This window comes from Piliocolobus tephrosceles, chromosome 18 (genome assembly GCF_002776525.5).
Source record: "Piliocolobus tephrosceles isolate RC106 chromosome 18, ASM277652v3, whole genome shotgun sequence".
Classification (NCBI taxonomy): Eukaryota; Metazoa; Chordata; class Mammalia; order Primates; family Cercopithecidae; genus Piliocolobus; species Piliocolobus tephrosceles.
The window spans coordinates 46,109,947-46,123,669 of NC_045451.1; the positions used below are offsets into that span (position 1 = coordinate 46,109,947).

Consider the following 13,723-nt stretch of genomic DNA (forward strand, 5'->3'; position numbering starts at 1 on the left):
AACCGAGATCACGCCATTGCACTCCAACCTGGGGAAAAGAGCGAAACTCCATCTCAAAAAACAAAAAACAAAAAAACACCCTGTAAGTAGATGCTATTAACAAACCACATGCCAGATGCAGTGGCTCACACCTGTAATCCCAGCACTTTGGGAGACTAAGGCGGGAGGATCACTTGAAGCCAGGAGTTCAGGACCAGGCTGGGCAACAAGACCCTGTGTCTATAAAAAATTTTTAAATATTAGCTGGGTCTGATGTGCACCTGTAGTCCCGGCTACTCAGGAAGTTGAAGCGTGAGGATGGCTTAACCCCAGGAGAATGAGGTTACAGTGAGTTATGATCACACGGAGTGACAGTGAGATCCTGCTTAAAAAACAAAACAAAACAAAAAAAACTACCCATACTTTACAAATGAGGAACCTGAGACAGGGATTAACTAATATCCTCAAGGACACATAGCTAGTAAGTGAACCCAGGCTGTCTAGCTACAAGGGCCTGTGCTCTTGGCCACTCTGTTCTTGCTATCTAATTTTCCCAAACTAGAAGCAGATCAGAAGCAAATGAGATTACAAAGTAAGAGAAGGTGCTGTAGAGAGACAGTTACATGACTGAAGGGAGAAGACTACCTCTTTTTTTTTTTTTTTTTTTTGGAGACAGGTTCTTATTCTGTCACCAAGGCTGTTCTCAAACTCCTAGCTTCAAGCAATCCTTCATCTCAGCCTTTCGAGTTCCTAAGATTATAGGCATGAGCCACCATGCCCAGGTGTTGAATGTCAGTCACAATAAATTACTGATATTCATTCAATAATAGGGATCTAGCAGTCCAACAAGATATCCAATTATGTTAACTTTTTAAGAAGACAGGAAGGTTACACACACATTTCAGAAAAATTCTCATTAAAAAATTCTATAACTTAAAGGAATACAGTACACTTATGTAGAAAATTTACCTACATGCAAATTTCAATACCTTAACAATGTCTACAGAAAAAAGTTATGTCACTTGAACTTAAAGTGCCTCTACTATGTTTCTGTAGACTGTTATAAGTAAAATACTATTTACCTAGGATGCATTCTATTTGATTAGAAATGCTTTAAACACTCTTTTCTTACTGGGTTAACTGTATTCTGTTTCCAAAGGTGCAACGCTCCGTGGAAAGCATGAGCAATGATCATGGAGCCATCTTCATTGAACTGGCAATCATAAAATCCCAAAGTATTCCCACCTACTTCACCTACTCGAACCTGTACAATAACAGACAGAAAACGATTCTTAATCAATAGTCTATATTTCTCACAACAGAAACCGCTGATTCCAGAGACTGTTAAATTCCCACTATTTTAATGTACATAGTGAAAATTTGAAGGTCTATCAATACAGACTTAGGATTTAAATACAGAGTTCAAAACTTAATTTTCTGTTCCTTAAATATCCAACACTCTTACCTGTTCTAGCCAAACTCCTGACTCTTCATCTGGAGCCCAGAGAATCATGCTTTTATCCATGGAAGCAGACAATAATCTCATTGGCTGCTGTAGAACACCATCTAAAAAATAAAACCTAATCCCTTTAGGTGATCAACAAGCACCATGTTTGTAGATGACCAGAAAAACACAACAAACAACATGGGTACTGCAAGGATGTTCACTGCAGCATTATTTGTAATTGCAAAAAGTTGCAAACACCACAAATGTCTACCATTAGAAGAAGAGATAAATTGGTTGTAGGATATTCAGACAATAGACCACTACTGTGCAATAAAAACAAATAACTAGAGCTTCACAAATCAACGTGGATACAACTCCAAAACATGGTAAGCTAAAAAGGCAAACTGTAAAAGAATAAATATATATTGGTATCATTTCAATAGCTATAAAACAATATTGTTTATAGCTATATAGATGTGCAACAGTATAAAAACATGCATGAAAATGATATGCACTGAATTCAGTACTGTAATTGCCTCTAGAGAAGGATGAAGAGGTAATGTTCAGGAAAGAACATACATCAGGGGTCTTCAATATCTGTAATTCCAACTTTTTTGTTTTTTAAATTATAGCAAACACGGCATAATGTAAGGAAGAGCTGAATGGTGGTTTGCCTAAGAATTAATTATTGCTGTTATTACCTTGGGGAAGAGGCCAGGGAAGAATGTGAGGCTATGCCTCACCTAGCTATAAACCTAGCACCAGCCTGAACATGCACAGAACTGCCACTCCATAAATGGAGATAAAGGGCAAAAGAAAGAAGCAGTAACAGAGTCTTACTTTCTCATAAATAATGTATCTCAGTGGTACCAACTTTGTTATTACCGAGGGTAAAGGATCTAGTGAAGTTGGCCTGAAAGTCAGTTTTTCTTAAATTCCATAATAATCAAGTGGAAACTTCTAAGATAAAAAGTTAATGGGGGTGTGGTAGTTTCAGCATCATGGCGGGAATCACACTTTTCCCACTTAGGAGTTCAATGTTCAATGGAATTGAGTGTCTAGCACACCAGGAATGCAGTACTACGCTTTGTCAACTTGAAAATGTCTTGTATTTGAGATTTCCAATCACACTAAAACAATTCTCCACTTGATTTGGTCAGCTTACCATGCCATAAGATCTAACTGGAGTAAGGAATATGTGTATGGTTTTCTTCCTACCTTTGTAAAACACAGGTTGCCAGTGGACTGCATTTACCCAGTTTTCATGACCAGCCAGCACTGTCTCCAGAGTAACAGCAAATGCTATTTTAACACCTATAACAAAAGCAATGAAGGTATTATTTCCTCAAAGTTCTTCTAAAATGAAAATTTCCAAACCAAGCCAGTTGGGCAATTACGTAAAAAAAAAATTAGGACAAAATATGATAGTTGGGATTCAAAAAAAGAACATGCATTCTAAATTTCTTTAACCTCAACTGCTGTTCAAAATTATAGGAGAAAAAGTTAGACATTTTTCCTTATATTTTGTTCTAGCTGGTCATAAATAAATATGAAGGAAAATCTTCTGTTTTTACAATTTTCTGAGACAGCCACTGTTAAACTACAATGAGGAAAGAAAAAGTTATGCCAGCCTCCTTATTATCCTCACTCACTATAAGAATATAATAGCCTAAAATACTGATATGGTTTGGCTCTGTGTCCTCACCTAAATCTCATCTTGAATTGTAATCCCCCTAAGACCCACCTGTCAAGGAAAGGATCTGGTGGGAGATGCCCTGTGAAGAAGATGCCTGCTTCCCCTTCTGCTATGAATTTATGTTTCCTGAAGCCTCCTCAGCTTTGCAGAACTGTGAGTCAAGCAAACCTCTTTCTCTTACAAATTACCCAGTCTTGGGAAGTTCTTTATAGAAGCGTAAGAATGGACAACTACAAATCCCATTTTTTTAAAGGATAAATGCAGAAATAAAGAAAATGAAATCAGTATTTTGACCTTTCAAACAATATAATGAAAATAGAAAAAAATTAGTATTTGGGTATAGCTACTCCTAATATGCTGGTTATATCATTTCTTCATTCTCCCCATAAAACTGTCACCAAAATCTCAACTCTGATGGACTTTACAACCAAGAATAGTAACAAAAAACAGAATATACCTAGGTGAACAATGCTGAGAACTACCTTTATAACTGACACATGCGAAAACATCTCTTTCAAAAACAACATCCCAACAGGATCTACCATGCAGGGATACTGTTCTAAGGCTAGACAACAGGAAAATCAGAATTAAATATACTCCTCAAATGGTGAGATTTAGCTTGTCTTTTATTATAGGCCAATAAAATGTATAAGTAATTCACATTATTCCTTTAGGTCTTCCTATGCTAAAACTGCAAATCTAGTAATATTTCACAAATTATTGAGAAGCACTAAACATTATTCCCAGCAACTTAAAAAATCTTACTAATATGGTTTAGAAGAAAAATATTTCACACATGAAAAATGACTCACTCTCACATAAAAATGGGAAAATACAAAGTATCACGCCAAGAATGGTGGCCCACACCTGTAATCCCAACACTTTAGGACACCAAGGTGGAAGGATCATTTGAGGCCAGTAGTTGAAAAACAGCCTGGGCAACATAGCAAGACTCCATCTCTACAAAAAAAATTAAAAATTAGCTGGGTGTGATGGCGTAGTCCTCGCTACTCAGGAAGCTAAGCCACTTGAGCCAAGGAGTTCAAGGCTGCAGTGAGCTGTGATTATGCCACTGCACTCCAGCCTGGGTAAGATGTCTCAAAAAAAACAAAAAGAGGCCAGGCACAGCGGCTCACACCTGTAATCCCAGCACTTTGGGAGGCCAAGGCAGGCAGATTACCTGAGGTCAGAAGTTCAAGACCAGACTGGCTAACGTGGTGAAACCCCATTTCTACTAAAAATACAATAAAATTAGCTAGGCGTGGTGATGCGTGCCTGTAATCCCAGCTACCTGGGAGGCTGAGGCAGGAGAATTGCTCAAACCCGGGAGGCGGAGGTTGCAGTGAGCCAAGATCACGCCACTGCACTCCAGCCTAGGGGAAGAAGCGAAACTCTGTCTCAAAAAAGAAAAAAAAAAAAAGACAGAAAGAAAAAAGAAATTTCAGGTAGGAATCTAGGAATCTAACACTTGTGAAAAACTAACCTTCACATAGGTGGGTGGTGAAAAAAAAAAATCAACCAACTAGGAGACCTAAGTATTGTTCTATCGGATATTTTCATTATTACTCACTTTCATTTTCTATGGTAAAAGTATTTTCTTTCAATCTTATGTTATCGGCATCCTGAGTTTCTAAAGATGTTGACTTTATATACAGCTTCCATATTCTTATCAGGCAATCTTGTGAACAGCTTGCTAGGAAAAGATCTCTACCTAATTAAAAAATAATATTAAATATTAATTTTAAAACATTATATTGTGAAGTTTATGTATATGACTTTTTTCTCTATAATATATATATTTCTAGATTTCCCCAAAAAAAAAACACTTTGTTTCCTTACCCTCCAATTCATTTGATCTATATTCATTTTTAGTAACATTGAGAAATATGCATACAATGCTAATACATGTTTATAACATGTAATACTCATATATAGTCTACTAAGTTCTACAAAGAACTTTTCAAGAAGGTCTGTAAGTGAATAAGACAGCTAGTGTCATCTAAAAAATATCAATTTATTTAATCATCTACCACCCAACTAACAATTAACAGAAGGGATAAGCATCCTCCTTTCTAATTGGGACAACAGAAAAACATAACATACAAAGAAAACTTAAAAATTAAAACATAAAAGGCTGCTTTATTGGAAGTAACACATACTTGTTCCCACTGTATGTGCATTAGCAAAATTTCATACTGACCAAAGGCTGCCCATTCCACTCCTCTAATCCAATCCTCATGTCCACAGAGAGAAAGCACTTTCTGAAACTAGTAAGATAAAAATCATTGGGCTTGATATAAGAATTTAACATCTTCATGTATACCAGTGACATCATTTGGTCTCAGACAATCCTACTACATTGCTCTTTTACTGAGAACACTATTTGATTAGACAGGAAAAAGCATTCCTTTGGGAATGAAAAACCCATCATATAATATCTAAATCACTAACTGGAGCACCTCTGAGTAGATAATATAATATTTGTAATCTCAAATATTTTAAATGTTTATGATATAAAATGATACATACTGTAGATATAATACAGAAAAAAAGGTGGGTTGGGCAGTGGCTCACATCTATAATCCTAATACCTTAGGAGGCTGAAGAGGTGGGACTATCACTTGAGGCCAGGAGACTGAGACCAGCCTGGGCAATAAAGTGAGACCCTGTGTCTACAAAAAATTTTAAAATTAGCCAGGCATGGTGATACACGCCTGTGGTCTCAACTACACAGGAGGCTGAGGCAGGAGGATTGCTTGAGCCCAGGAAGTCAAGATTACAGTGACGCATGTTCTCACCACTGCACCAGCCCAGGAAACAGAACAAGACTCTATCTCCAACAACAACAAAAAAAAAGTTGAATAGCTGAACTTTCACAACCATTTTTAACCTTCTTATAGAATGCAAAGAAACAAGTATCCTCACTATTAAATAAATGAGTTTAGAGTTAACCAACCCCTTTCTAAATTTCTCTCCTTTAGTTTAATCACTTAAAATCTAAGTAGAGCTCAGAAGGGCAAATGAACACTTCTAGGAATGCTTCACTGTACTTATGTTGTATCTTGTTTAAATTTTTAAGAGAAAAACAACTACCACAGCATCTTCCATCTCTCCTCCCCTACCTAATGACCTGTTTCCCCCTAACAACTCTGAGCCTGATGATCAAGGCAGCAGTTACTTGGTGTTCAGAGTAGACAACCATCTTAACAGAGGATTGTCAAGAAAAGATTCTATTGGATTATTTTGGTTTAGATTAGAACATTCCCTAAAATTCTATAATCTGGATATAGTCCGTATTGAGATATAACTAAGCAGAATATAAGTCTAGCCTCTTAATAAACATTATTACCTGATCATTTTGTTGAGCAAATAAGTGAATTCTGCAATCATCATCGCCACATGCTAATATTGGTACTGGGGGAAAAAAAACAGGCTTCACTGTGAGTTCTCTATTCTACCACGTTATGATTATCAACTGTACTGGATTGTAAGCTCTAGCCAAAGAATCCTGACTTCAATTTCCCACACCACTATATGAATAATTGAAAATGCTCAATAAATGTCTGCAGGAATAAAATGAACACTCTAAAATGATCTATTCAGTGGTTACTTGGTAATTATAATGACTATTAAATAAGAATCCAGTCCTTCTCTCCATTCTATGACATTTATGATAGAAGTGAAAAATACACTCAAGAGCAACTAGAGAGTATTTTCACCATGTCAGCCCGAAGACCAAGATGAAAGGTTGTTAAGACAACTAAATAACGAACAGCTACTATAAGCCCTAGCATCATGGCTAATGCACACAGATTTAAGGGTATGTTTGTTAATTTGAGGACCTTATGTTTTGTTTGAATTATGTTTTATTTTGTTTAAAACAAAATAAAAGGCTGGGTGCAGTCACTCATGCCTGTAATCCTAGGGCGTGATCCTTTGGGAGGCTGATGTGGGCGGATCACCTGAGGTCAGGAATTTGAGACCAGCCTGGCCAACATGACAAAACCGTCTCTACCAAAAATACAAAAATTATCTGGGCGTGGTGGCATATGCCTGTAATCCCAGTTACTCGGGAGGCTGAAGCAGGAAAATTACTTAAACCCAGGAGGCAGAGATTGCAGTGAGCCGAGATCGCACCACTGCACTCCAGCCTGCGCAATGGAGCAAGACTCCATCCCAAAAAATAGAAATAAAAATAAAAATAAATAAAAGAGCATGTAATTAAGCATGTGGCTAAAAAGCTATACAAGGCAATTAGCCAGGCATGGTGGCATGTGCTTGGAGTCCCAGCTACTCAGGAGGCTGAGGTGAGCTGTGATGGCACCACTGCACTCCAACCTCTGCAATAGAATGAGACCCTGTGTCAAAAAAATAAAATAAAAAATTTAAAAAGCTATGCAAGGGGATCCAGACGCAGTGGCTCATGTCTGTGATCCCAGCACTTTGGGAGGCCGAGACAGGAGAACCACTTGAAGCCAGGAGTCCAAGACCAGACTGGGCAACATAAACAGACCCTGTCTCTACAAGAATAAAAAAATTAGCTGGGTATGGCGGAGCACGCTTGTAGTCCCAGCTACTTGACTGAGGTGGGAAAATCACCTGAGCCCAGGAGTTTGAGGCCGCAGTGAGCTATGATCACCACTGCACTCAAGCCTGAGTGACAAAATGAGACCTTATCTCTAAAAAATAAATAAATAAATTTTAAATTTTAAAATTTTAAAAAGCTATGAAAGATGTGATTGTTAAATTATTTTAATAAGATAAAAAATAATTAATAATTTGCATTGCTAAAGGGCAGCCTTGATTCTGCTATGATATAGTAGAGACTTTATCTAAGGACATGCCTTGCCACCAAGTGTGTTTTTCAAAGATTTTCTTACTTTAGATCAACTACAAAAAAAAGAAAAAGAAAAACAATAAAAACAAAACTCCAGTCACTTGGCCTGAATGCAGATGGAAGAAATGAAATTCTATTATGATGCCAGAATGTGTGCAGCTTCCCCTTCCACAGAGCCTTGCACAAAATGGAACATAACATGAAACCATGGAGTTGCAGCTCCTGCTACACAGGGCGAGAGAGGCTGGTGGCTTCCAGGCCCTGCCTCTTTTCACCTGGCCTGTCTTCCAGGTAACTGTGGAGGCAAAGAGGCTAACTCACTCACACTGGCTATTATCTGTGTAGAAGATATTCAAAGAGGCCGAGACGGGCGGATCACGAGGTCAGGAGATCGAGACCATCCTGGCTAACACGATGAAACCCCGTCTCTACTAAAAAATATAAAAAAACTAGCCGGGCGAGGTGGCAGGCGCCTGTAGTCCCAGCTACTTGGGAGGCTGAGGCAGGAGAATGGCATAAACCCGGGAGGAGGAGCTTGCCGTGAGCTGAGATCTGGCCACTGTACTCCAGCCTGGGCGACAGAGCGAGACTCCGTCTCAAAAAAAAAAAAAAAAAAAAAAAAAAAGATACTCAAAGATAAGTACAGATGGGTTTCACAGCAAAAGGGAAATTTTTCTGTTTGCAGATTTTAAGTGGTCTTGGGCAAAATGTCATTATGCGGGATGTGAAGGGTCCATCATTTTGAGAGAAATGCTCATATGCCACCTTCATTCAACACTTTTTCAACTTACCCCAGACCCCTTCACCTTCTAAAGAATGAGATACTTTCCTCAAATTAGATCCATACACGTCCACAGTATATTTGATAACAGTATCAATCTTGAGTATATAGTAAGTCACTTAAATTATCAACAGCTATCAAAATCCTAATAAGCCCTTAACTTTATGTTCTATACTCAGATCACTTGAATATTATGATAAAAGTATGTTATTCACATCTTGTTTCACAGAAACATTTAGATACAAAATTAAGACCCACTACATTTCTTTTAGGTTCTAATCATATGACAATATGCAAATATACTGCTCTTTTAATATATACTTAACAGGATACTCACCATCAGTATTTGGCAAAAAAGACAAGCAGAGAGCCAAAGCAAATCCGTTTCCAAAGTTTAAAGTCTGAAGGCACGTTACTAAGAAATAATAGAAAACACAATGAACAACTACCTCAGAGTTTATCCAACTAGACAGGTTGGATAGCATCATCACAGCCCCAGGTAGCAGAAGAGAGATGACAGAAGTCAATCCTGAGCCCCCACTGACCATGTGAAGTTAAATGGCCAAATTTTAACGATGTTACAGAGAGCAAAATGACTTACATGAAAAAGTTATGGTATAGAGAATTTTAAATAAGTGCAAAAGAAAAATTTAGATTAGAATTATAGTATTTTTAAAGTTGCTTGAAAGTTTTAAAAAATTATATATATGCTCTTCTGCTCGTCATTCATTTGTTAAATATTATTTCGTTTGTCTGGATTATCATGTCTCCAAACCTACCTTCTGAACCCTTTTTAGACCAAAGTCGAACAGCAGAATCTGCAGCTGCAGAAACGATCAGTGTACATGATGCAGGATCTGATGTCCTCCTCTGGTAAACAGCATGCACCACATAAACAGGTCCTTCATGACCTTGAAGATGGACTGCTTTTAAAAGCTGAATCAGAAAGAATGACAAGCGTTGTGGGGGAAAAAAAAAGGATTTTTTTTAACCTTTATTTAATTGGATAAAGATGCCAATAAAACGGCTGAGCCAAAAATAGGTCCTCTAAGTTGAAAATATTAAAACTTCTCAAGAAGTCTGTCTGACCATGTTAACAACACACAAAACGTAAACACCCTGTGACACAGCAATCTCATATCTAGGACTCATATCTACTCTGAGAAGACAATAGGTATTCTGAAGAATATAGGTCAACTTTGTGGAATGTTCCTCTTTTTGGATTAGTGTGATTTTCATTATGAGGAGACTCAGAATATACATTTTGACAGCATTACTACATAAGCGCATCCCATCAGGAGGCACATGGTTTCAGTCTGTCCAAGTTTTAGTGAAGCTAACCTTCATATTTAGTAGAAGTATTGTCTGCCAGTTTTTGTCACTGTGATGTTAATTTTTTTTTTTTTTTTTTTTTTTGGTGATAACTATGAGTATACTTTGGGATTGAGTAAACATTCTATTCCCCATCAAACTTGTACTAAGTACTTTTAGCATCTACTCATGATACTTTCCTAATTCAAGTAGGACTGCAAAATAGAAAAATAGCAAAGAGAAGTGGGAAATCCCATTTGCTTATCAAGTCTATCTACTTGCCATCAAGATTATTCCCTCTGGCATCCCTTCTACTTATGTTTTGGGTTCATCTTTTTTTAAGTTTCAAATGTGTGACATTCCACCACTTCTTTCAAAAGGTTATCTTCTATAAACTGTCTGCTGAAATAGTGGTGTTCCTTAAATGTCTCATTTGTTTTTCCAATTATAATACTTAAAAGAGAATTCTGCCACTAAAGAAGGTACACATAATATTCATGTATAAGGGTTCTGTACACTAACTTTCTTTAGAATTATTAGCCTTTGACTTCCTGGAAAAAACACTTAAGCCAAGTGCAGTGCTGTGTGCCAGCAGTCCCAGTTACTTGGGAGGCTGAGGTAGGAGTATCACCTGAGTCCAGGAGTCCTTGGCTATAGTGCACTATCATCTTACCTATGAACAGCCACTGCACTCCAGCCTGGGCAACACAGCCAGATCTCACCTCAAAAAGGTTTAAAAAATCCTCCGATACAATATAATCTCTGTTATGCATAATTATACACATATAACTAGAGACGTGGAATGACATTCTTCAGGAAGTTCACTCTGCTCAGATTTTTCCTTCTTTATACTTTTCGTATTTATAATCTTTTTTTTTAAACAAGTCTGACATTACCCCCTAAAAAAATTAAATCTATTGAAAATACTCATTTCACATCTTTAAGCACAGTTATAGCTTAATCAGAGAATTTTTAAAAACATAACAAGACAGAAGTGTGGGGTGGCACTGAGGAGAGTCTTGTAAATCTATATTCACATGCCACAAGCATTGAAAACAGATCAGCCCAAGTAAGAACAGTTTGAAAATTATTCCAAAATGACAGGAAATTCACAGAGACAGTTAACAGCATACAAATATGGGAGCAGAAATCAGAGCAAAGGGTACGGGGCCTGTGTAGTACAAAAGACACAGCATTTGTGTTGCTGATGAGCAAGATTAACTTCATAAAAGAACACCACAGTTGAAGAAAAAAATTAAAAATAAAAGTAAACATAAAAGTCACTTCTGAGACCAGCCTGGGCAACAAAGTAAGACCATATCTGTACAAAACACACACACACACACAGACACACACACACACACACACACACACACAAATCAGCCAGGCATGGTGTCAGGCACCTGTAGTCCCAGCTACTTAGCAGGCTGAGGTGAGCTACGATTGTACAACTGCACGTCAGCCTGGGTGACAGAGTAAGACTCTACCTCTTAAAAAAACAAAAAAAGTCACTTCTTATGATTATAAACATGTCTACCCACCTGATTATCCTCTATTTCCCAGTGAATCACTTGATTATCAGATCCTCCAGAAACTAATTCAGTAGAAGGGGCTGAAAAAAATTATATCTCAGTAAATATCTTTATTCATTTTTTCTGCAATTTTTTAAAATTTCCAAGCTACACCAAAAAACAATACCCCTGTCCCCTCTACCTAGATTCACAAACTGGTAACATTTTGCCATATTTGCTTAATATCTCACTCTTCCTCTATATACATACATACACACACTTTTTAGGAGGCAAACTACCTAAAAGTAAGTGGCAGACACTGTGACCTCTGATCCTCAAAGACTATGTATCTCCTAAGGATGAAAACATTCTCCTGTATTACCTCAATACAATTACCACATTCAAAAATTCTAACATTGATAAGTATTATTATATAATATACTGTCCATATTAAAATGTCCTAATTGTCTCAGTAATGCCTTTCAAAACTATTTTTGTTTGGGATTCAGAATCTAAGGAAATACACTGAGTGTTTGGATATCACACCTTTTTAGTCTCCTTTAATCTAGAATAGTTTCCTAGTCCCCCTCATTTTTATGACAATGATAGTACCCAGCAGTTATTTTGCAGAATGTCCCTCAATCTGTTTGATTGTTTCCTCATGATTAGATACAGGCTAAACACTCTTGGCAGGAACATTATATGAAACATTGTAGTCAGGTGCTACTGCTAAGAATATGACTTATTGTTGAAATTGGAGACCTACTTCAAAATAGATCTTTTAAACACTTGCAACTTCTCAGCGATAACAGAAGAAAAAGCAGTACCAAAAAAAAGGGGTAAATAACCTAATTTAGGTTTGGATTTTCTTTTTATTTGTTTCAGGGAAGCAGCTGGACTAAAGAGCATTAGATTTGAACTCAGAAGGCCCAGGGTCGTGTCCTAACTCTGCTGCCAGCCAACTGTGATCATGGGCCTCAACTTCATGCGTCACAGCAATTAAGCCACTTAACTAACTGTATGATTTTAAGAATGTCTATACATAAAAGTAATGTTAAAATTCAGACATATTAAAAATACAAAATGATATTAAAATTTTATATATCACTGACAAACGCTTGGAAAGTCTATCTACATTATCTGGCAGTTCAATTAAAGGAAATCAATCATAATAGTTATAGATTACAGTAATACACAAGCAATTCATTTTATGTAACCTCACTTTTAAAGGGAAGATAAAACATACAAGCCTAAATTAATATTTTATAACAAATCCCTATTCTGAGAGTCAGTCTTTGATGTTATCTGGTGGCAATTAATATAATTGCAATTATGTTTTATTATCCACACTAACAGCCATCCCTTGTACCATTTAATGATTTTTATTGACCTAACATGTGACTAATCCTACAGAACCAAATGAAATAAGTAGCTTATTGAACTTTTTTAAACATCATTTATAAAATCATAGCAAAGTCTTAATAATTCAGAAAATTTTGCATTTGTGCCTGGCTCAAAATGCCCTCAAATGAGTGCAGAATGAAAAATAAAACTAATTCAGAACCCATAACAATACTGCAGTAGGTATATTTAAAGCAACTAAAGAAATATCATAGGATTTTGAGAGCACCATCTAAAGGCAACCAATATTTTAACTGAAAATTCTGGAGTCAGAATCTTAAGAGATGGAAGAGACCTGGAGATAATCTTGCCCAAAAATTTTCAAAACTGTTGGTCTTAGAATTCCTTTACAGTCTTACAATTTTTGAGGACCCCAAAAAGTTTTTGATTATATGAACCATATGTACCAATATTAACCACATTAGAAATTAAAACTGAGAAATAGGAAAAATATGTGTTTAACCATTTACTTAGGGTTCCATGATGTGTGAACATATATAACGTTTTGATGGGGAAAAACCCCAACGGTTTCCAAAACAAAAACTTAATGAAAGAGAGGAACTATTTTACACTCCTACAAATCTCTTATGATTTTATTAGAATATAGTTGGATTTTCCTATCTGCTTCTGTATTTAACCTGCTGCAGTATCATACATCATGTGGCTGCTGGAAAACACTGTACATTCATGACAGAATAAGAATGAATACTGTGGGCTGGGCGCGGTGGCTCAAGCCTGTAATCCCAGCACTTTGGGAGGC

At 36.8% G+C, this 13,723-nt stretch overlaps 1 protein-coding gene across 3 annotated transcripts in view; it reads right to left on the reverse strand.

Moving 5' to 3' along the window:
- The window catches only part of ELP2 (elongator acetyltransferase complex subunit 2), a 40,919-nt gene that overhangs the window by 22,530 nt on the left and 4,666 nt on the right, over positions 1–13,723 (reverse strand). For all 3 annotated transcript variants that reach the window (XR_002730756.3, XR_002730757.2, XM_023207677.2), the window contains exons 3-11: positions 11,593–11,663; positions 9,520–9,676; positions 9,078–9,155; positions 6,472–6,536; positions 5,323–5,389; positions 4,693–4,833; positions 2,645–2,740; positions 1,445–1,545; positions 1,112–1,243 (exon numbers count right to left, since the gene is read on the reverse strand). Coding sequence is in view for 1 of the 3 variants with exons in the window: in XM_023207677.2 (XP_023063445.1) it covers positions 1,112–1,243; positions 1,445–1,545; positions 2,645–2,740; positions 4,693–4,833; positions 5,323–5,389; positions 6,472–6,536; positions 9,078–9,155; positions 9,520–9,676; positions 11,593–11,663 (908 nt within the window). In the remaining 2 variants the exon portion in view is untranslated. The remainder of the gene's footprint in view (positions 1–1,111; positions 1,244–1,444; positions 1,546–2,644; positions 2,741–4,692; positions 4,834–5,322; positions 5,390–6,471; positions 6,537–9,077; positions 9,156–9,519; positions 9,677–11,592; positions 11,664–13,723) is intronic.